The sequence below is a fragment of the Hypomesus nipponensis genome, chromosome 9, assembly GCF_054491055.1.
Source record: "Hypomesus nipponensis isolate SF chromosome 9, ASM5449105v1, whole genome shotgun sequence".
NCBI classification, from domain to species: domain Eukaryota; kingdom Metazoa; phylum Chordata; class Actinopteri; order Osmeriformes; family Osmeridae; genus Hypomesus; species Hypomesus nipponensis.
The window spans coordinates 17397291-17421128 of record NC_140369.1 but is presented as its reverse complement, the minus strand read 5'-3'; the positions used below and the strand labels follow the sequence as shown (position 1 = coordinate 17421128).

The 23838-nt window shown below is 49.4% G+C and overlaps 1 protein-coding gene across 1 annotated transcript in view; it reads right to left on the bottom strand.

Annotated features, from left to right (window-relative positions):
- The window catches only part of cacna2d2a (calcium channel, voltage-dependent, alpha 2/delta subunit 2a), a 106190-nt gene extending 83652 nt beyond the window's left edge, over positions 1-22538 (bottom strand). Inside the window, exons 1-2 of the mRNA XM_084704538.1 lie at positions 22380-22538; positions 18407-18488 (exon numbers count right to left, since the gene is read on the bottom strand). Of these exons, the coding sequence (XP_084560664.1) occupies positions 18407-18488; positions 22380-22492 (195 nt within the window). The 5' untranslated portion in view covers positions 22493-22538. The remainder of the gene's footprint in view (positions 1-18406; positions 18489-22379) is intronic.
- Positions 22539-23838: the final 1300 nt, after the last annotated feature.

Here is a 23838-nt window from a genome sequence, read left to right as displayed (position 1 = left end):
ACAGCTTTACGGCAAACAGCCACCAATGTGCCCGAGTGTAGCTCCTGATGTCTGTGGGGGTCTGGTCTGTGGAGGCCTGGAAGCTGCTCAGTCACAGAGCACAGGGCTGAACTGGCAGAGGTGGCATCTCACAGGGGGACTGGGCCAACCAGACCGGCTGCTCCTGGGTCTGAAAGAGCAGGCATGCCAGTATACTCCAATATGCTCTCTCTGGCAGGGAGAAAACACCCACACAGTCACTTACACACACACACACACAACCCGTCACAAACACACACACACCCCATCATTCACGCATTTCAACAGACATGCTGTACCCACACAACCATTCACACTATAACACGTGCAAACGGGCGCAAGTACTTTCCTTGCGCGCACACACAAACACACATATGCACTAGTTCTCGCGCGCTGGTCATTAGCCATGATAACTGGTGCTTGCCTGCCAAGATCGGAGTGTCAGTGTAAACACACAGATGGGGAGTGCGGGGGGGGGGGTGGGTGGCAAACTTCCAGAAACTCACCATCAAAACGTGGGATGTAAATCCCATGAGGGAACCAATAGATAGGATCCAGAACCTTCCCTGACGAGTCTTTGCTCTGGTTTCAGCAAAGCCCCCCTAGAGCCCTTAGCGCACGGTGTCGGGGGGGGGGGGGGGGGGCTACGCACAGCAGCAACCGCCACAGTGTACGCTATCTCCAAATCCTCGAGTGTTCAAACTTGCAGTCTGTCCCCCGTACGCCTCCAAAGTACGCGAATCAAAGAGCAGGGGGAAGGAAAACGATGCCTCGTGGCCCTCCGTGACAAGACAGTTTGTTTGTTGAGTTTTTTTGCAGTTTACTCTGGCAGCCTTGGCGTTATTGTCCTTACGTCGGTGTCTAAGAGACACAGGACGGCTTATCGCTCTGCAGAGTCATCCACAATAGGCCTCTGTCTGGCTGGTGCGGGTCGCACTGTGACAGAGACAGATGTCGCATCATTAAGGGAATATTAGTGGGCTCTGCCGAGCACACCTCGTTTTCCCGGGGCCCGGGAAACAGTTCAATAAGAGAGGAGACAAAGGGAGAGAGGGGGGGGAGGGGGTTGCAGGGCCCCCTGGAGAAGCGTCAGAGCAGAGGCACGGCACCAGGCCGAGAGCTCCACGAGGAGGGCCAGGCCAGCGAGGCGAAGCGGGGGCACAGACTGTGAGGGGGAAGCTCATGTGTCATTCACACAGCTCTGCTCCAGCACTGGGGGGACATGTGTGTGTGTGTGTGTGTGGGGGTCTTGTTTAACTACCCTTGTGGGGACCAAGTCCCTGGGATGGTAAACCCAGAAAAAAGTTTCGATATTTGTTTTGTTTTTGGGGCTTTGGGGTTTTACATTCATTCATTGTTTGTTACGTCAATAATAAAGGTTGGTTACCATTTGGAGTGGTTTGGGAGGGAATTGTCAGTCCTTACTTGAATAGTGAATCAAACTTGTGGGTGTAGTGTGGTGTGTGTATGTATATGTATGTATTTGTCTTAGTGTGTGTATAGGCGGGAGAACAAAAATTCTGTTCAGTGGTCAATATATGGACCACCAACACCTTTAAAGTATTTAGGAATACTATAAATAATGGAATACGGGTTATCAAGGTTATATTGAGTAAATGAATGTAAAATATGAATGACCAGGTCCATATTAGATGAGTTACAGTTACACAACAGAACCAAGCAAGAACCCCAGCAAAGGTGATGGTTCACTTAGTCAAGCTAACAACAATCAGGAGGCTCTGCATTCAAAACCGGAAACATGAGCTCAATATTTACACGCAATATTTACACAATATACACACAACCATCAGGGAGAGGCTTAGATTTGAAATGAAAAGGAGAGAAAGAGACGCAGAGAGAGAGAGAGAGAGAGAAAGAGAGAGAGAGAGGGAGGAAGGGAGAGACAGAGAGAGGAAGAGAGAAAGTGAGAGGAAGGGAGAGAGAGACAGGGGGAGGGAGGGAGTTAGAGAGAGAGAGAGAGAGAGAGAGAGAGAGAGAGAGATTGGGAGAGAGAGAGAGAGAGAGACATGCAGAGATGAGAAGGGAGAGCTCATGTAACAAGATCAGAGGGATTGTCAGCAAGGAAGAAGACAGGTTTAAACAAAGAGGTACACACTTACATGATCACACAAACACACACACACACACACCACAGAGGCAGGCCTCTAAACACCCTAAAAGCGGCCTTGTCTATCCAGCTGAGCCAAGGACAGATTAGACAACTGCCTTTTGAACACTAACTCACGGGTCGTTTCCATTATCATCATCATTATCATCATCATCATAATCATCATCATCATGAATATCATCTCCAGCATCATCATTCTTATTCTGAATATCATCTCCATCATCGTCATCATTGCCAGTTTACCAGCTGGTCCTGTGCTTGTACCTCACTACCTCTGCCACAGTCTGACTGGAATGACAGGACAGCTCCAGACACTATGGGCTAGATTTATCAAACTGTAGGCGTAGGCGGAAAGTGGGAGGGTCATGGGAAAGTGGGAGGGTCATAGGGAAAGTGGGAGGGTCATGGGAAAGTGGGAGGGTCATGGGAAAGTGGGAGGGTCATGGGAAAGTGGGAGGGTCATGGGAAAGTGGGAGGATACGCTTAAACTGTGCCTAATTATATTTCCGTGGTATTTCCAAAAACTGGCAGTAAGAGCCAGGGGGGGGGGGGGGCCGCATTTACTACAGCTAACACCCAAGGCCACACCAACCTGTCAGCCGGACCATTGGTCATCCAACCAACTAACCAGTCAGCCATCCAACCAACCAGCCATCCAACCAACCATCCAAACAACCAGCCAGCCAGCCAGCCAACCAACCAGCCAGCCAACCAACGAGCCAGCCCATAGACATAATAAAGAGTAGACGCCACATTGTCTGCTGGGCGCGAGAAATACGTCCGCCATATTGGACAGGGCAAATTCGTAGTTGATTAGCATCAGAATAAACAAAATGCTAGCACTGTGCGGCTTATTCCTGCACAAATTGGCGGACAATCGCAAACAGGGCTCAGGGGATTACTTTTCACAAGATTTTACATTACCATACTATTGGTTGTATTTTGTGAAAATAATAACCATGTCCTGTATCATAGCTACAGACTGCAGCAAAGCAAACCATGTGAAAATCAGTTTGGTATTCAGTTTAGTATGATTAATTAAATGCGCTGCCAGCTCATTGCCCCAGCCAAACAGATTACACTGAGTGGAGCGGGTGACCGTTCCAAGATGGCAGCGCCAGTAGGTAGTAGCGGTCGATGCGGCGTCTACTCTTTATTATGTCTATGAGCCAGCCAGCCAGCCAGCATCAGCCATCCAACCAGCCAGTCAGCCAGCCAACCAGTCAGTCAGCCAGCCAGTCAGTCAGTCTGCCAACCATCCTGTCTGCCAACCAACCAGGCAGCCAGGCAGCCAGTCAGCCAGACACTCCCTGACAAATTCATTCCTAACAGACATGAAGAGAAGAGAGAGAATCCTAAAGTGTGTTTGTGTTGTAGGGAGGGAATGTGTGTGTGGAGGGGAGAAGCAGCATCCCTCCCCTGCTCCACCCTCACTCAACTCAGGGTATTTGTCTTTCAGACAGAGATGAACTACAGCCTTTTTATTAACTTGCTGATGGTAGGGAATTGTTTCGTTTTTTGATTTCCTCAAATCGACAGCGACAATATATCTACTCTATATTTCTTCCTTCCCCCCCAGTCTGAGTCTCTCGCCTCCCCACCCGCTTCTCTTCAGATCTCTCTCCCCTCCTTTCTCTCCCTCAGCCCATCAGACTCCCTTCCCCTCCCTCGCTCTCCTGCTCGTGAAAAAAGAGCCTGCGCACCGTCATTTCATTGATTGAGCCAGAAGCTATATCAAACGCACCGTCATACTCATTTCAGCCCCCATCCTATCCAATGACTTCCCAGTTTTAACAGTGAGGTAACACAGTCCTCTTGTGGCTGTGCGCGTATGCGCGCGCGTGTGTGCCTGCGTGTGTGTTGGCGGGCGTGTGTGTGTGTAGCCGGGCTGCGGTCGTCCTGCTGAGGAAGGGAGGCCCTGGGGAGCGCTCGGCGTGGCGTCTCCTCCACTTCCTCCTCATCTCACTAATGACTGCTCCACTTCCAACACCACTGATGAAGGCTGGCACCTGTCCATCAACGGGGCTCGGAGCACATACTGCTGATGCCATCGACGCCATCAGCTACGCCCCCGCCCCCCCCCCCCGCCCCCCGCCCGTCCCTCTCTCCTCTATCGCTCGATCTCTTCCCGGGCATCCCTGCTCACACCATCTTATCTCCTCCTCTCCTCCACAGCCCTCCATCTCGGCCCTGCTTATCTCGCCATTGGCTCAGGCAGACCTGAGACTATGCTCGCCTCCAATTATGAGCGTCTTAATGGATACAAATTTGACGTGCGGGCTTCCGCGAGCTCCAATTCGAAGGAACGGCCGAAATTCAAGGGGGGAAATGCAGACAGATGTGTCTTTTTCTCTTGTTTATCTCTGCCCGATCTGTCCTGCCGGTCACCAGAGTGGCGGCCGTAGCCAATAGGAGGGGTGCTGCGCTCTCTGCGCTCCTCCAGAGGGCGCTCTGCGCGTCCACCGCTGCTCAGAAGCGGGTTCACGCACCGGGGCTGCACGCTCTCTGGAAGAGCCCCTCCTAGCAAATTGCAGCAGCTGTAATCCCTAATCTCCCTGTAAGTTCCCTCCTGAAGAAACATCAGGAAATACAAAACGCAGTAATGAGATGAGAGTAGTAAGCGGTTGGCAACGCCAGCAGAGCACAAAAGCGGATGGGCTAAAAACATTTTCCTGCCGTGGAATTTATGGTGGTTTTTGAGAAAGTTCACTGGGGCAACATTGCGTAATCTGACAAACGGAACGCTACTGTGGAATACAAAAAAATACAACTAGCTTCCAACTCCGATGTGTGTATCCCAATATACACATTACAATGTGTGGTCTTTACTGTTGCAAGTAAACTGACTTATTTTAAAAGATTTTTGGGGGTAAATTGATGCATCTTTACAGAAGGCCTTCATGTAATATAGCCATTGTCGTCTGTCTGCTGAAGTTTGACCATGTAGCTAAGCCTAGCCCCCACCTGAGTGCCAGTCAGTATGACAGCCATTTTGTGCCTGTACATTTATCTGGAGCCAGAGCTTAGAAGAGGAGAGGGAGGAATTCAGAGACAACTCACAGAGCGGATTACGTTTCAAAACCCCAGATTGAATATTTAACCCCCCCTGCCTTTTGATAAGGGATAGGGGGATTTTGACTGACTCTGGAACTCAATTTCCCCCTCCCATGGAAGCGGCAGGCTGCAGTAATGTCCTGTAGGCTTGCCCTTGGTGGGCTGCCTCCCCGCCCCTCCCCTCCCCCAGCCTGGCCTGTCACTGTGTGTGGTAGTCTGCTCACCCTGATAGAGAGCAGCTCAATGCTAAGTCATTACGCTCAGAGCACGGCCTAATTACAATGAGACGGCTCACCATGTAACCTGCCAACGGGGTCACTGCTCTTAAAAGTGACGGCGTTAAGGGAGCAGGCACACAGGCCCGGGCCGGGAGATAAGGAAGGAGCATCTTTCACGCGCCTGGCCGACGCGCGAGCGTGTGTCTTTTCTACGTGTGGCGTGCATTCTCGTCTGTCTTCCGGCCTATAGATAACCGCTAGCCCCGGTGCCAGTCACAGGCCGCTTCTATAGAGAGCTTGCCCCCCCCCCCCTCTCCCACACCCCCCCCACACCTCCTCTCCTTCCGTCCATGTCCCCTGCCCAAGGCACAGGACCGCAGGGAGCTGTGTGAAGTTTGTACGGTGAGGAGATAATGTCCCCATATTGAACATGGGGACACTTTTACACCTCGCCCATCCTCTCCAAACTGGCTGTTTCCATGGAAACTTGGCCCTTAATGACCGATAAGAGAGAACGACCTGAAAGAGAGGGCGAGAGCGGGAGACAGAGAGACAGGGGGGGGGGGGGGGAATCCTGCGGAACAAAGGAAGCAATTTAGTATCGGAGGACAGCGTGAAGCCTGATTATGTCGTCAGTGTAAATGATCATTAATTTCCCTCTGTCCAGCTGGGTCTGATGAATGCTTATCCACTCTCTGTGGTGGAGATGGAACAAGGGTTTAGCCACTCCACTGGCAACCCAGCAACAACCAGCACACTCACAAACACACTTGACTTGGACCGCACCAACCCAAATGCGGGGGCCCGGACGACTCCACTCTGCAGCGCCCGACACTGTCTTCCTATCCCTGAGTGTCGTCTTCTCAGATATCCAACTGAGCTGTGACTGAACTGGGAACCATGTGCTGGAGGAGTTTTACCTCAGCTATGCAGAGTCACCAGGACCTCTCCAACACAACATGGACGGTGTTGTAAAAAGACAAGAAATCAGGCAATTTTCACGCGTGAAAAACCCGCCTAGTTCAAATAAAGTAGTCGTAGTAACAAGATCCAATGTATCTTTTTAACTCTCATATCCCTCCTGAAGAGCCTATTACTGCAACCCACACCGCAGTATGGGTGTGACTACATTTCAAACTGGGAAGACAACCCAGCATGGGGCAAACGCCTTCCTGCTGCACTAGCCCTACAGTAGCTGTAGTTCTGGAGAACATGGGCCTCGGGGGAGCCTGGAGCTGGCCAGCAGTGCCAGCTCTCCAATCCAGCCCAGCAGGTGACAGCCATGCAGGGGAAGAGAAATCATCAGAGCCCAGGCTGAACATGGAGCTGCAGGAGCCGTGTGGCAAAGACAAAGAGAGAGAGAGAGAGAGAGAGAGAGAGAGAGAGAGACAGAGACAGAGACAGAGACAGAGACAGAGAGAGAGAGAGAGAGAGAGAGAGAGAGAGAGGGGGGGGGGGAAGGGGGGGGGGAAGGGGGGGAGAGACAGACAGACGTCTGTTGAGTGTTGGGTCATCATGCAGAGAAGGGAAGGCCAATCCTTCCCGTCACTAGCAGTTTATCAACTGAAAGCCTGTAATTTCCTCCCTCTTAACTAACTGATCATTTACCATAGCAACCCATTACAGATCCATTACACACATGAAATAAAAAGGCTGGTAGGCACAAAGGTGCTCCACAGATCAGGTTTATTAGTGAAAACAATCCCAACTTGTATGACTTAAAATGACTAACTGGCAGTTCCCTAACACTCAGACTCACTACTGACCCGGAACAAACCAGAGCTCTGGACGTTGTTGGGGCAGAAATGCCACTTGTTCAAAAGGTTTTAAAGAGAAGGACTACATCTTTGTAAAACAAGGTAAATGATAGTTTATGAAAGCTTCAGCTGGTTACAGGAAGTACAGGAAGCAAGCGCAGATAAAACACCTCCCAATTTGATCACAGTTGATATCGTAAAAGTGAATAGTGTCCACCTCATATCATATCACTGACATGTTTCCTAATCATTTCGTAACGGACGACCTGTGCCCTTGGGGACCCTCCTCCTCTGGGTCCATGTCAAATAGACCTGGCTTCCCCCAGGGAAATGAAGGGATCATGAACCGGCCCTTCTATGTATGGCGGAAGTCTATCTTCTAACTTTTGGTGTTTGTCCACTAGGTTTGCTTCATTTGGCTTACTTTAACTACTGTTTTGCCCTGGGGAAAAAAGGCGAACCTTTCCAATTTCTCACCGAATCATCTATGAAGGGAGTAAGTGGCGGGGAAATGACCTCCCCATGACACGTTCCTGTCTTCGGCCTACGCGGCTGTCTGTGTTCTGCTGCTGGCCCCAAAGAGAAGTTCACACGCCAGTCGACATGCCTTCGTCTGGTGTCATTCCGTTGACATAACCGGCGAACGCACGACGCGTCGATCATATTCGCTCGATCGATTTTCGCCACGACAACGTCCGTTAAAGAAAGGTGAAACAATGGCCGCCTCGTACAAACTCGACGACACGGGGGATTCTTTGCGAATGACCAACTTTTCAACTGGTTCTGCGATTGAACTTGTGAAAGCGTGATGTAAGTGGAGTGTAAAGAGGCCGCCTGCCATGGATATCTGGGACGGCCAGCCGTATGGTAATAAGGGTGCTTGTTAAGAGAATAGAAATGAGTGGTATTATCCCAGGCTTTCAGCAGCCTTTGTCAGCTTGACAATTCTGAAGGCGGACCAGAAACCTCTCATTTGTGAGCCAATTTTGCCAGCCCTATTCTTTGCATGGAAATTCAGTGACTTCAGATGAGAGACAGACAGTTGGGAACAGCAAATTCAGAGACACCATAAGAAGACCCCAATCCCAGAGTTGTGTGGATGAAATGAAAACAACATTCAAGTCAGCCCTGTCAATCAGCATTTGTACAAAGTCTCTCTGATGGTATAACAATCGTTGCCTTGAACCTCAGCTGGTGTTTGAAAAGCCCCACAAACAGGCTGCTAAACTGGAGATCAATGCTTGGGCCCTGGTTCCTATGTTATCACACACGCACACACAAACACACACACTGGTGCTAAATGGACTCTCGCCGGTCGTAAAAATCAAACAAGAACCCAGTTAACAAATTATTTGTATCACCACACGTCCACAGATGCTCATGAGCATTGTTCTATTGGGGAGCCACACTGTCACTGACAACGAAAAAGAAAGAAATATGTAAATGATGCGTATATCATACATAAACGCTGCATGTGGAAGAATAGAGGCAGAACCCATTGGTTTGACAGCATGCATCTGGGTTACAGAGTAAAGCAGTGAGACTGCGCGCGCCTCCCTGCGTGGCCCCCCTGATCGACGGCAGTAAAACATGATCCTCTTAGAGCCTCCAAAGTTTCTGCTTTGATGCCCAATTTCCCAATGCTACAAAGGAGACGTTTCGTTAGAAAAAAAAAAACTCATTCTTCAAGCTATAAGTTTCAATTTCCTCTGAACCGAGCCTTCCTGAGAGTGTGTGTGGGGGGAGGGGGGAGGGGGAGGGGGGGGGGGTTCTGGGGACAGCGGGACAGACAGACAGTCACGAGACACAGCGGGATGCCACCACTGCTCTGCTTCAATGGCACGACACAGGACCACAGACTAAAAGCAACGACTTGTTCACCGCTGGAGGTAACCGATTCAACTCAATCACCTCCTGACGCCGGCAGCGGGCCCTGCAAATGTTTACGGTATCTCTCCCGATCGACTTGAAGGAAATGTCACGCTTCTGGAAAGGTGAAAAAGGTGAGGACCGCAACCGAGTGGCAATGTGGATTCTGAAAGTGAGGCGGGCAATACACGGTGTGCCCGTGGTGGCAGTAATGTGATGAAAGCTGCATTAAACCATGTACCACGGAGAAAAGGTTTGCTGACTTGAACCCACACAGACGACTCTCACTGAGCCTCCGATAGTGACTCACACAAGAGCTGGGCATAAAAGATGCTCAGTGGTGTTAAGAGTCCTCCAGATACGACTCTCCCGAGCGACAGAGAGCGCAGGGCATCTCAGACCCCGCCAGTGGAGGGCCTCCGCATCCCAGGAGGAGCCAGGATAGGAAGGTGAGCATGTCCCAGACATCCGCGGAACCCAAAATAGAGGCAAAGGGGTCAAGGAGGTGGAGTCAGTTCCTTAATGAGGGGGTACAGTATGAGGTGGGCGTAGGAGACGAGGGTTGAAATGGACTGTGTTGGCGTGAGACTCGGGGCCCCCTCCTACTGACCGATTTTGGACGGTATATGCACATGCAGCTGCTTGGATACCCTGTGGAAAACGTCCTAGTTCCACCGTATTTAACAGTGTATTTCACAGCACACATCCCTGGGGGCTAAATAGCTCCAACATGGACAGGCTGGGCTGCCCCCCCCACAGACACCTGCCAACATCTCTCCCCAAACACAAGCCTACCCCAAACCCTGAGAGCAGAGAGAGGGATTTGACTCCTTCTCCGCCCCCCCTTTCTTATTTCCACCCTTCACACCTCACACACACACACACACACACTCGGTACACCAACACATACCATATAACCACATGCACATCACATTATACAGCTCAATCAGTGTTCTGTTTATCCTCTTCCTACTGCCACTAAATCCCATCCAATGCAAACAGCTTTATCCCCTCCCTAGCTGTGCAGTCCAGTGAAGTAACGATATCTTTATCTAGAGCGACTGCACACACACACACACTCACAAACACACACACACACACACAGTGCACAAACACACTGTAGCAGTTGAACCCAGCAAAGCTGAATAATTCATATGATATAAATAAGTCAACACTAGTTTTTTTTTTCTTCTCACTCCAGACAAATCTACTGTGCATGTTCACGTAGGGAGCATTGCTAAGTGGGTCACATGTCCCTTTTCACGAGCTGGACTGAGATGATCCCCGTCCCCTCATGTGACGACATGCCTCGTCACCGTTTCAGCCATGGAATGGAAACAATCATAACAACATGCAGGAAGTCGCTCCTTGAGCCCGAAATGAACTGGAGGAACCGATATAATTGTAGGATGCAAAAATCAAAAAAAAAAAAAAAAAAAAAAAAAGGCAATTTCTAAAGATTAGGTGAGATTACATTTAAAGATTTTCCAGTTTATCCCCTTGCCCTATCAGATCGGCTCTGTGGCTTTAATCTAATCTAAGACTGTGTTTTTCGAGCGTGTGTGAGCGTGTTTGTGTGTGTGTGTGTGTTAGTCTGTGTTTGAGTCTGTGTGTATGCGTGTGTGTGCATGGGTGTGTGCGTGTGAATCTGTGTGTGAGCCTTTGTGTGTGTGTGTGTGAGAGAGTGTGTGTGTGTGTGTGCCTCCCGGGATTGTTCACTACCTCTCTCTGAAGGAGACAATGAACCCATGTCAGAGGAAGCTGGAGAGAGGCTGCATGAATGAAATATGAATGTGTTCACCGCCTGGTTGGCATGGCACCATCGGAACAGAACCAGGCAAATTCATGGAGTTCACCAACACCTCCACTTACTAATCTCACAGTTTCAATTGTCTCTTTGTGCTGCGATAACGCTGAGCATTCCCGTCATCAACGCCGACCATCGTAATCTCACGCTGAAAACATCAATATATTCTTCATCATCCCCCATCCTCCTCTTCATCTACATGAACACGTTGTCAGGTAGCAGAATCACTCTGCCAGGGGAAATTGAAGTTAGCCCAGATCAATAAAGGCGATATGAAATGAAATGAGCTCACCAAGACGAGGTGGAAATGTGAAATGGAGAGATAGGAAGAAGCAGGCAGAGGTAAACACGTTCCAATGAAAACACTCAGAACGCGTTGTTTAAACACATTGCATGTGTGCACCTCCATTCAAGGGCATACACACACACACACACACACACACACCAAGACAGACGCACAAAGACTCAGAGGTCACACGTGGACTCAGTAAAGTAGCATGATGTTGACGAGGCAGTGACAAGACAAAACGATTGGGTTACAGACAGGTAATGGAAGCCTATTTCCCCCTCGTGCCCTTTGGTAAAAGCGCGTGGCGACTTTTCCTCAACCTCCACGGGGACATACGATGCCAGCGCCCTCACCCGCGGTGGACACGCAGCCACGTGGCCGACAGGTCCTGGAAATATCACCTCTTTTGAAGTTTCCCCAACCAAGGATCGAGATTCAGAGCGACTGCAATACTTCCGTCGGCTCATTTCCATACGAATGGGCCACGGAGGTTTGGGTGCGCGCGGAGCTGCCGAGATGTGAAATTGCGGGCGGCGTGCAGAGCGGGCCCGACACGCGGGGTTCAATCCGGCTGCCTTTGATGTCTGTCTATGTGTGAAATGAGCTGGCGGTCTGGACATCGCAGACTCAACGCCAACCCCACCCCACCCCCCCACCCACCCACTCATAGATGACACACTCGCAAACGTCAGCGCCCTCCTAAATGCATGCGTGGTCTGGAGGAGCCCCCCCTGTCATCTGCACTGAGGTGGGCAGACGCCCGCTAAGCCCCACTGTGCTGTCAGACACTGCTGCTGCACCAGACCCCGGGCCCGTGCCTCCATCCGGATCCAGGTCTCGCACGCAGCCTCGTACCGTAGGCCACGCCACGCAGGCATGCCCCGTACAGGAAGATGGAGACGGGCCGTAGCATGAATAAGGCCCACGGGCAGGGACGTTGCAGAGCTGTGAAAGCTGTGTGTCGCAGATGTATGCCACACGATTTCTGCTATATTTAAATTCCATAAAAAGGTGGATTTAAATAAAGCACTAAGATGTATGTGTGTGTAGGGGGGTGTATATATGTGAGAGTAGTGTGATTATTATACTTTTCTCCTATGCGCGGCGTGTGTGTGTGTGTGTGTTTGTGTGTGCATGTAGGAAAGTGTGTAAGGCAGGGAGTGTAATGCCAGAGCACAAACCCCATCAAACAACAGAACCCTGGGAACAGGGCCAGAGGGATAGATGAGAACTGGTCCAGCTTGGAGCCAAAACCGGCGCTGGGGGTTGGTGGAGGAGGGGAACAACCCTGTCCAACTCTGAGAGAGAGAGAGAGAGAGAGAGAGAGAGAGAGAGAGAGAGAGAGAGAGAGAGAGAGAGAGAGAGACAGAGAGACAGAGAGAGAGAGAGAGAGAGAGAGAGAGAGAGAGAGAGAGAGAGGGGGGAGAGGGAGAGGGAGAATGCGCGCAAGAGAGAGAGCGCAAGAGAGATGGAGGCAGAAAGAAAGAAAGAAAGAAAGAAAGAGAATGTGTGCTAAAGAAAATTGAAAGAGAGAGAAAGAGAGAGAGAAAGAGAGAGGCCGAGAGATGAAATGGAGGGTGGTGCAGCTTCAAAGCCCATTTCTCAGATTGAAGTTAGCCGTTGCCTGCGTTCTCAAAAATCAGAGAAAAAAAAAGCTCCAGGAATTCTACAACTGTACGGGCCTAAGAACCTCCCACCTCACACCAAAGGCAAGCCAATTAGAGTCATTCAGCACTGTGACCAAACAATCAGAGCACACTGCAGGTGGAGGAGGGGAGGCCAGTAGATGAGAAAGCCTCCGTGAAGTTTCCCTCACACCTGAGCACACACACACACGCGCGCACACACACACACACTTATTTTAGTACCCACACATCAGCAAGAATTTCTACCCACATACAGTAGAAATGCAAACAAACCAATTCTCTCCTCTTGAACAGAGCAGCTCGACCCCTGGAATCTTCCATTCTGGTCGTCCTGCCCACTCGGAAAAGACTACCGTGTACAGTGTTGGGACAAGAGAAACCCTCCTCTCTCAGGCAGGAGAGATCTGTCATCGGCTCTCAGATAGCAACGCAAAACACAAACACACACACACACACACTATACCGAACACTTTGTTTATAAAGAAAAACAAAAAGGAGCAGGAGAGAAGTGCAGCGTCGGCATTAAGGCGTCTCCACTGACAGTGCTGGAGCGTTCCCCACACTCCTAATCCTCTCCTGACATGTTGTTTTCCTTCAGCGGCGATCCGGCAGCAGCCGGATGCACCCGGCGCTCCGCTCCTCTCACATTCATCAAGCAGCCATTAGTTACACCGATCAAGCCCCCCCCGGCGGCCCGTGGCGAGTGAACCCCAAACGCTGTACGTTCACGGCAGAACAGTCAATTGAGTCTCCCCGATCCCAGTTTGGAAAGGCGGAAGCACACCCTCCCCCCCCGCCCCTCCCTCCCCCCCCCCCCACCCCCACGCCCACCCCCCCACTACAAAGCTCTGAGCTGCTAGCCGTCGTATGGGAACCTTCCAGCATGAGCCAGGCGATTGGGTGTCTCCAATGGGTACCAGACTGTGCGACAGCACGTTGGGGCAGCGTGGCCCGAGGCAGCTTGGCCGAGGCAGCTTGGCCGAGGCAGCGTGGCCGAGGCAGCTTCCTCCAACCCCACCGTGTGGACGCTAGACTGCCGGTGTTCCCTCCCGCACACCCTGTCAGAGGACACACGAGCCCACGGTGGAGTGAGACCAGACTTGTGGGTGTGCAGCCAGAGTAGGGGGGGGGGGGTCGTTGTCGTCGTTTGCGGCAGACCCAGTGAAATGAGTACGCCGCTAAGTAATTGGTCTGCCGTTTAATCACGCCGCCTCTTTTGTAATAACAGTGTGTCAGCAAGTTGGTCTCCAAACCGAGCTTTTGTTTCAGCTAATTTGATATTGTGTAAATGGCAGGCTACAATTTAGCCTCACATTCAGTGTCAATGGACACTGACTACATGGAAGACGCATGTTGAAAACATCTATTCTTCATGAGGTAATGACACACAATTCACAAACACGGAGGGCTATCATTAGAAATCCTTCATTACAATCTTGTAAATTGGAGAAAAAAAAGCCCCTGTTTGGCGAGGGAGAATGGAGTCCCCGCAAACGTGCGCTTTGTCCCGCGCCATGTTTGAAGAAGCGACTGTACTAAGTGAGCCAGGGCCGTGCATGAGCCTGCACACTGTCAAGAAGCACACTGCGTTTCCACATCTCTTAGCGAGCCCAGACTGTGCCAAAGCCATCAAGGCCAACCCAGGAGTAGCTGTATCCTGTGCTGATGTCAGAAAGCCAATAAATACACAGAATTATAAATACGGTGCCTGAGTTTCCCTTCCTCTCGTCTGTCGAGCTCGGAAGTTGCCTGGGAGACTAATGCTGTTGAGTGTCTCCTCCGCCTGCACGTTCATCCCGGCCATCTCCTTCTGTTCTGCGCCTCCGTGGGCTCGCTTCCTGTGCAGTGCACGGTCACATCGGGTTTGTGTTCATTACTTGGAAGACTGGAAACCATAACGTCGACATCCATTGGCACGCGAATGAGCCGAGCGATGCAGAACGCGGCGTCTGCGACCGCGCGGCCCTGTGCAGGACGTCCACGGCTCAGCGGATCTGGAAAGGGGGGCGCCGGCCTCCCAGGGGTGGTGGGGACGGGGGGCACATTTCGGCCGAGGAGGAGAACCACGGTTTGCAAACGGCTGCGTCTGCAGCCATTCGGTCGTCCTTCTGCTGCGAAATCAAGCCTGGCTCGGGTTGACACAAGACAGACAGAGGCCGAGAGGGGGGGGGGGGGTGGGAGGAACACAGATGGAAAAAGGGACGGAGGGAAACGTAACGCGAAAATAGCCACGTCCGTTTCCATCAGACGGATAACGAGCGGCAGTTGTGTTGTGTAAGGTTGAGGGCAGGGGGGGGGGGGTGTTGGGGAGGAGGGAGAGGGAGCGGGGGAGGATAAGGAGGGGGGTTAGGCCACTGCTCTCTCTCCTTTAAAGGTAATTGCTCACGGTTCAGCAGGACACTCAGCTTTTCCTGTAAATTGTCTACAGGAGTCCGAGCTATTAAATCAAGTAACCAATTTAATTGATCAGCAGCTACTGTACTGCATCGCCCACTGTTTACACGGCACACTGTGCGTGCGTGTGTGTGTCAGGGGGGTGAGGTGTGCGGGCAGGTGTATGTGTGTGTGTGTGTGTGTGTGTGTGTGGTAGCTTGAGCTAAGGTCAGCTGACAAGGATGGAGTGGGGCTAGGGATGTTGTCTGCATGGTACTGGGCATTCAGCACAGATTACTGGAAAGTGTTGGAGTCAGCAACAGTGAGTAAATCCAGCAGCACTTTCCACAGATACAGTATCTGGGTTGTTCATGGGGTTGACCTGGCCTGGAGCAAGATGCTATTTCTAGGAAGCAAAGGGTATGCTTGTGAGGAACAGGAGCCATTGGCCCTCACCACACACGACCACAAGACTGCTAGGCCCGGAAACAGACCACACGGACTGCTGGCTGAATCAGTGAACCTGGAATAACAAGCATCTGACGAGCAGAAAAAGAAACGCACAGTACATGCAGCCACACAAACACATGCGGGCAGGTACACACACACACACACACACACACACACACTGTGACACAAACCCAAACTGGCTGGAGGGGAGGCGAGAAAGCCTGTGTCGCTCTCAGATAAACCTGCATCCCAGCATGGGGTCTCAGAGCCGACTGATCCAGCACTACGGACCACACACACACACACACACATCCCCCATCCCCCCCCCCAAAAAAACACACACCCCACACACAAAGTCACTGAATGTGATCAAAGGGTGAGGGGATAGAGAAAGAGGAGCCGGACACGCCGTGAAATACCGTCGACGACAGGCCCATCCCGGGTATTGTGTTTCCGTCCAAGCCGCCGTCATTCGAAGTCTCCGCCACTTTTGGGTTTGATCTCATCACTCGGGGGCGAGAGGTAGGAAGAGGGGAGAGTGGGATGGAGAGCGTGCAGGGAGATGGCGGAGGAGGGGAGACAGTAGGCCGTGTGCTACAGTGCCGGGCTAGGGGTTAAGGAGCAGTCATGTGTGCGAGTCTGAATTATTCATGCTGATTAGAGTCTCCTTATTGAAATGAATTAAGAGCCCCACATAATGTTACAGTCCTTTTACCATTGAAGAAGCTTCTCAGAGGGAGAAAATGGTTGTGATCTTGTGTGTGTGTGGTTGTGTGTGTGTGTGTGTGTGTGCTCGTCTACGAGGGCGTTTTGGCATGAGTGTGGGTTTGAGCACGTGTGCATGTGTATGGCTGTGTGGGTGTTTGGAGGGGGTGAGGTTGTATTGGCTCATAGTCAGTACTATGCAAGTGTGCATTAAAGTGGGCGTGCATGAACGTGCGTCTGTGCATGTACAGTACACGTGCGTGTGCGTCCAATCAACTACAGAGTTACAGTACTCCCTTCCCATGATGCTGTGTGTGTGTGTGTGTGTGTGTGTGTGTGTGTGTGTGTGTGTGTGTGTGTGTGTAAGCTTACTGTATGCTTATCCAACAGGTCTGAATAAGCCTGAGGACAGGAAGAGAATTCCAGTGTCCTGTCCAACATGGCCTATCACACGCTACGCGATACACACCCCACACAACATACACCACGCGCACACGCAATACTCACCGCATGCTCCACAGTGGAGCCACAAAGAGAGAGTCCTGAAGAGCAAAGCTCCCTCCGCCGTCCTTCCACCCACATTCGATTCTCTCTCTCTCTCTCCTCAGACTCTCCCGTTCCCTTTCTGTCTCTGTGAAATCATCCATCTCAGATGTTCCGGACTCTGAATACGCGGAGCCGTCTCTGAGCATCCATCTTTCCCGTCGACTCGTCCATCATACTTCTCCCCACACAAACACTGCCCCGCACTAAACACACACACACCCCTCTCTCCGTCTCTCCTCCCTCCCTCTTTTAACCTTCCTCTGACGTGAACCTCGCCGTTTCTGTTACAAGTGTACCGTCCGCTATGTGTCTCTCCATCTCCACAAACTTGCCAACCCTTTATCATTCCCCCTCACTCGAACAAGAGGAACTCAACATGCGGCTATAAAAGCCACCTTACTCCCTTCACTCTTTCAACGTAAGACAAACTCAAAAATAATGAGCTTTTTTTTTCTTTTTTCTTTTTTTTTTTTTTCATGAGAATAAACTACGCATGAAGAGGAAGGGAGCGCGGAGGGAGGCAATCTTGTTACCAGCCGGCATAGCCCTAGGAAGATTTCTATCTGCCACACGTATAGAGAGAGGCATCCATTTAGAAAATGGCTTTTCTAGGCATGCTGGGCCATTTAGCACACCCTGTGACGACTCCTGTTTGGGCCTGTGATAAATGTTCTTTCACACCAGCTCACTACTGAGTCAGTCCAACACACACACACACACACACACTTAAAAGCACTCACCCGAAAGGACGTACTATTTTATGCAGACAAAACAACTTATACTATAGTACCATTCAATCTTACTTGAGTAGTCCTAGACACAGAAGCTAAACATAGACTAAAGGATGTCGAGCTGACATATAGTGCCGTCCAAGGGCAAACTTAATCTCTCGTTGCCGTATTCGCTGACACACTGACACAACCGTGTTGGCGTGCGGGATGGAAGTGGTTTCGTACTCATCACAGTGATGTGTCCCCTCCAGTGCGAGGAAGGTGTGAACCTTAATCATCCAGAGCGTCCAACATCATCCAGCATCATCCAACATTATCCAACATCATCCGCATGCCTACAGCAGCCACCGTCAAGACCGTTCCTATAGCCCCCTTCCACCGCCCTTATATGGGCATAAAGTCTTTGCCATCCTTACTGTCAGTGACATCAACCATTCAGTTGCCCCCATAAACGTCATCTCACTGCCCATCCCAGTCCCGGCTGACTGAGTCACACTCAGCCAAACAGCAGTAATGAAGATAGCATTACTAGTCTGTTTCATGCCCTGGAAGCACAGTTCACATACACACTGTATGGACATGTGACCGTCAGTCTTACTCTGCCAAACCATCTGCTTAAACAGACATACACACACACGCATGCACGCACACGCACACACGTAGACATACACAAGCCCAGATGTTGGTGGACTGTCGCGGAGAGGACCCATTGAGGTTCCATGTGAATTTGCGTTGAACAAGCTTTGGACGTGGCAGATAAGTCGTGTCCTGTTGTGACTTGCAGTTGTAAATGACGGGGGTCCGTTTCAACTTACAGCTCTCATCTGCTGGATCCCAGTGACGTGTGGAAGAACCTTCTCCAGCTCCCTTTCGATGCGCGCTGCCCAGTGCATCATTCTGAAAGAGACAACGTACATCAGCATAATACAAGGTCAGATAGATATTTTTCTCAGTTGCATTGTGGGTTTCATTGTGTGTATTGCCCATCCCCGTCTCTGCCTTCCTGCCTTCCTGTCTGTCTGCCTGTCTGTCTGCCTGTCTGTCTGTCTGTCTGTCTGCCTGCCTGTCTGTCTGTCTGTCTGTCTGTCTGTCTGTCTGCCTGTCTGTCTGCCTGTCTGCCTGTCTGTCTGTCTGTCTGTCTGTCTGTCTGTTTGCCTGTCTGTCTGCCTGCCTGCCTGCCTGCCTGCCTGCCTGCCTGCCTGCCTGCCTGTCTGTCTGTCTGCCTGTCTGTCTGTCTGTCTGCCTGTCTGTCTGTCTGTCGTTTCTTTACTTGTCCATTTTATTAATCAGCCCCCACTGCTTTCGTCACTCCCTGGCTGGCCGGACATCCCGCAAGACAGGGGGGTGAGAGGTAGGGGTGGGGGGGGGGGGGGGGGGTATTGGCTTGGATCATTGGATCGGCAGCAGTGCTTAAAAGGCTCTGTAATAAAGGCTGAAAAGCCCAGGTCTGACAGAAGTGCACAATAAGCAGGAGATGCTCTTAGTAAATGGATCCAAGTTGGAAATTAAGAGATCAAACATGGACAGATCGTCCCCCTACATCTCTCTCACTCGAGCCGCAAAAGGACTTCATAGAACACGACGTTCACTGGATTCGGTTAAAGCAGGAAGGGGTCGCCGCTGTCGACACATCCGAGCAGCCTGGCCAGGCGGCGTTAGAGGACAGCCAGGGGACGTCAACCCAAGACACAGCGAGGTTCAAACCAAAAAAACTAACTGTTCCTTGTTGTCGAATGAGCTTGACCCCTGCCTGGTGCACATCCTCACAGTGCTGTGTGTTATGAGACTTGACACCGGCTTTCCAATTCAGAGTCAAAGAGCTGATAAGCAATCGCTCACATCAACGCCACGCCGTCATTTGTCTTTGAGTAATATGACAGAAAGAAATGTCAGCGGGAAATGTCAGATTCTTCAGAAAGACTAGAGGAGACAGATCTATTAAAAACAGCACAACTCTGCTGAGAAGTGACAACACAGATGACAACCATCGTCAGGGCTGTACAGTATAAGCACACAGAGGCCCTTTCCAGGCTGTAACCATGGCCACAGACGAGACTAACTACCCTGAACGGGTGAGTGTTCACTGAGGAAACCTACACGCGTCTGCACATTGGCACTAATACTTATTGAATGTGTTTCTGAAAGTAAGGTAAAAGGGATGAGTGGAGAGGAGCCTTTAAAAGGATTGAGGGAGGCGGGATGGTTGGAGAATGCTCGCTGACTATGAAAAGGTCACCTAGCAATGAAGTGAAAACAGGCTTAAAGTGAGACCACACTGTAGCAGAAAGCGGTGAAGCTAACAGCTAGTGACAATACCGTTGTCCCCAAGCTATTCCGACGCCTTGCCCAACTTGAAACTCACACACACACACACACACACATCAATACAATGCAATGCACACATGTCAACAAATCTACAAACAACTACCCTCTGATATCATTAACAATTTGTTTTTTTTCTGAGCAATTGCAAATGAAAAAACCTATCTAAATGGGATTAGTGGTTGTAACAGTCTGGCTGATTCACTTTGATTGATCAAATAGGTCATCATTAGCGAGAATTAACTTTATATTCCTGTCTGATTTAAGCTAACCCAATCTAGATAAGACAAAGCCAATGGACTAGACTAGCAGTCACTCTGCACTATTTAACTGGTGCCTTTTCCCATGCGTGACCTTGATTGGATCAATAACTCAAGCAACCATCATGTCTCATAGCTAAAATATATATCAGAAAAAGTTCATACTCAAATGTAGATAGTATGCAGGCGGTTCTATTCCATCGTGCAGTGGCACCAGTCATACATGTTAGGCAAATCAGCATCCATGATGACAGCAAAGCACTTAACGTTATTTTAGTGTGAATGCATTCATATTTGTTTTCAGATGTTTATAAATGTCTGAATATTTGTGAGATTCTGCATACTGCAATGCAGCAATACATCAAGAAAAAAAATAAGAAGATTGTATGCTCTGTCCAAAAATCTAAATAAGTAGGCTGTCGTTTCAATGAATTTCAAACATTTGGAAGGTCATGCTGCAAATTGCGCAAATCAGTAACGTATCAGCCTACTAATAAGAAATAGCTCAGACACACATTTACTGACGCGCACGTACACGCGCATGAATAAGGTACCGACCAGGCCTACATGATGTCACTGTCTAGCCCTGCTGTATAGGCTAGATCAAAAAAGCCGGTAAACCAAGTTCATCTTTATGAAAGGTTGTTTAACTCTTTGGACAAGGTGTAACATTTGAGATGCTGATTTGTACCCTTAAGGGTAGGCTATTCAAAGGATATGGATGTGCAGTGAGCTACACAAAGTGAGTCCACAATGTACTGAATTGTACCGTCACCTACAGTCAAGGCAATACGTTTGACATGTTCATCTTTGGACAAAATAAGTCATTTACACGTAGGCATTTTCTGTGTGGGCGAAAAATAGTGTGTCCTAAATTCGTTGACACATGAAAGAGTGTAACCATAAATCATGTTTCGACATGACATTTAAAGCTTTGGAGCATTAGTAATGAAAAACATAGAAACAGAAGAATAACCATTCTTGCATTTGGATTAACAGATCGATTTAGACGGATCCAAGCCGTACTGCCAGCGGAGACAAAATGACGTCCACGATGAGAGTAAGTCAGACTTCGAGCATTAATCAGGGACGAAGTCTCATGACTGATGAACAAAATAATAGTAAACATAGAACAACATATAGCTAAACCTAACGGATTAAATATCATTTTTAATTCAACATTGTGACATAATAATGTCTTGACTTTTTTATTTCAAATAAACCTAAGCCATTCTCATGGTCGTCCTTAAATAGTTGACAAATACAAAAAACTTCATACGCTTTCAGTGTATTTATATTTAAAAGCCTACTTCTCTAAAATATCATTTCAAAATGTTTGTAAATAACAAGAGCTAGCAAAGCCATGCCACAGGAAGGTATGTTTGATATAAAGTTAGGCTGACTACAAATTCATTAGACGGACAAAACTAGGATTAATGTTTCGGTTTATTTATGAAATATTTAGGTCATAGTTTTCAATCTGTGCAGGTCTCGGGGGTGTTCTGTGAGCCTTTGTAACATACTGTATGCTAGATCCTATAACATTATAGTCGTTTCTACGAGCAGGTGAAAGACGCGTGTTGGCATGGCGCAACAGAAGCCTTTCGGGCATCCTTGCGGACAGTTTTTATTAGTCTCTTTATAGGCCACATGTAGGCTACTGTGAGCCATAATGACTGAATTTATTACATATGGCTATCCAATTACTAGTCTTTGTTTGTTAAATTATTATGTGATTTAGCCCAGTTTTGATAGCATATCAATCTTCATTTCCCAAGTAAAGATGATGGAAATAAAATAAACAGTGGTGACGTAGTCTGTATAATGTTTATTTAATTTAATCCCAAATCCACGTGTAAACTGTTCAATTAGGTGATCGATTTAGCTCTGGAGCACCTGCACAGCAGTTTTAAGTAGGGTAGCCATCAGGATCCCACGTTCCGGGCGATATAACCTACATAATTGACAAGATTATGCTTGAAGGGCAAATACTGTACAACAGGCCGTTGTAATGTATCAGACATTCGAAAAAGCGGATACATTTGTAATAATTCAAGCATGTGACGGAACTGGCGTCTCTGTTTCAACATCAGGGACAGCATCGCGCGACTATCTCACCTAGGTAAACAGCGAGCTTTGGCCACCTGTCCCAGTTTTGCGCTCTAAACTCAACCCCTATTTCCCTTTCACCCCAAATGGTACTTACGTGTAGTGTTGGGGAAACCGGTTACCCGTTGCTGGTGAAGAAACGCTAATGATGAGGATAGTTTGAATTGAGAAGAGACAGAAGATACCGTAGGACTGAGCGCTGATCGCCATTTTCCATTAAATATTCAAGAAACTGGAATAAATAGAAAGGGGTCGGGAGATAGTCTCTTGCAGCCGAGCTGAGAATAAACCCCGAGCTTCAGAAAGTGTGTCGGTAGATGGCGAAGGTTCCTCGGGACGTGAAATTTCAATCGGAAACGTACAAGAGGATTGGCAGCTGAAGACAGGCGATTCGAAGATTCACAGATGCGTTGACGCTGCCGCCGCCGCTGGTGCTGCTGCTGCTGTGCCTTATTTGCGCACTCGTTCTCCTCCCTCCCTCTCTCAGCCTTGCACATTTGCTCCCCTCGCTCGCTCTCCAATGTAACAAACGGACCGCGTGAGCACAAGACGGCACAGTTGTTCAAATATCCCTGCGCGACAGACGGGGGCGCGCGTCAGGCCATCCTCCGTTCTGTTCTCAACGCTGTGTCCTCCCTGGTTCCCACGGCACGGAGGCAGACTGAGCAAACCAAACGTTTATGAACACAAACGAAGGCTTTCTTTTTTTTAATTACAGTCATGATTGTAGAAGGGGAATACATTATCTGTATGGTAAGCATTCGGCACCTCTTAAGTTGCTTCCACGAGGCTTATCTGAGACCAGGTTTGTTATTGTATATTATGGTATGGCCCAACATAATGAAATACACTATTAAGGTTAAACACCATGTTGGCGAAATCCATTATTCAATTTATTGTATTAACTACTACTTGTAACAGTTAGGTTTCGGTACGTGCAGTTTCTCCATGTAAGTGGAATTAACATATGATATCTATCAGCATCATTTAGAAATCATGTTATACCTGACATACACCACTCCATATAGCACAGTGAATGCTGATATTGTCTGTAAAAAAAATCCTTAACCAGTACAACTATTGTTTCTATAAGAAACGTCTTCAACAACACAAGAAGCTTAGGCCTGACAGACAGTTCACTGCAGTAAAAGTGGGAAAGGAAATGACTCCAGATAATTCGTTCTGTCGTCTCCCAATCAAAGCAAAGGTTAACGGTTGAACACACCCACGTCCCTCAGGCTGTCCCCAGGAGGGCTCTTCTATCTCTCGGTCCTATCTGTTCAGATGCACAGTCCTCCCCTCCGCTGCCCTTGGTTCAGTCTATCAGCAGGGGACATGCAGGTTTCTCTCCTACAGAGGCAGGGCTCTGCAGGGTGCTGTGTCTTTGTCACTCTGTGACGGGGGGGGGGGGGGGGGGGGGGGGAGGGAGGGAGGGAGGCTAGAAAGGGCCCCAGATCTCAGTCAGAGAAAGCAAAAAATCAAAATGTATCTCAGAGCAGAGATGACAGTCTGTACAATGTTGTCCATGGCTGCTACCTTGTCAGGTATCAAGTCGC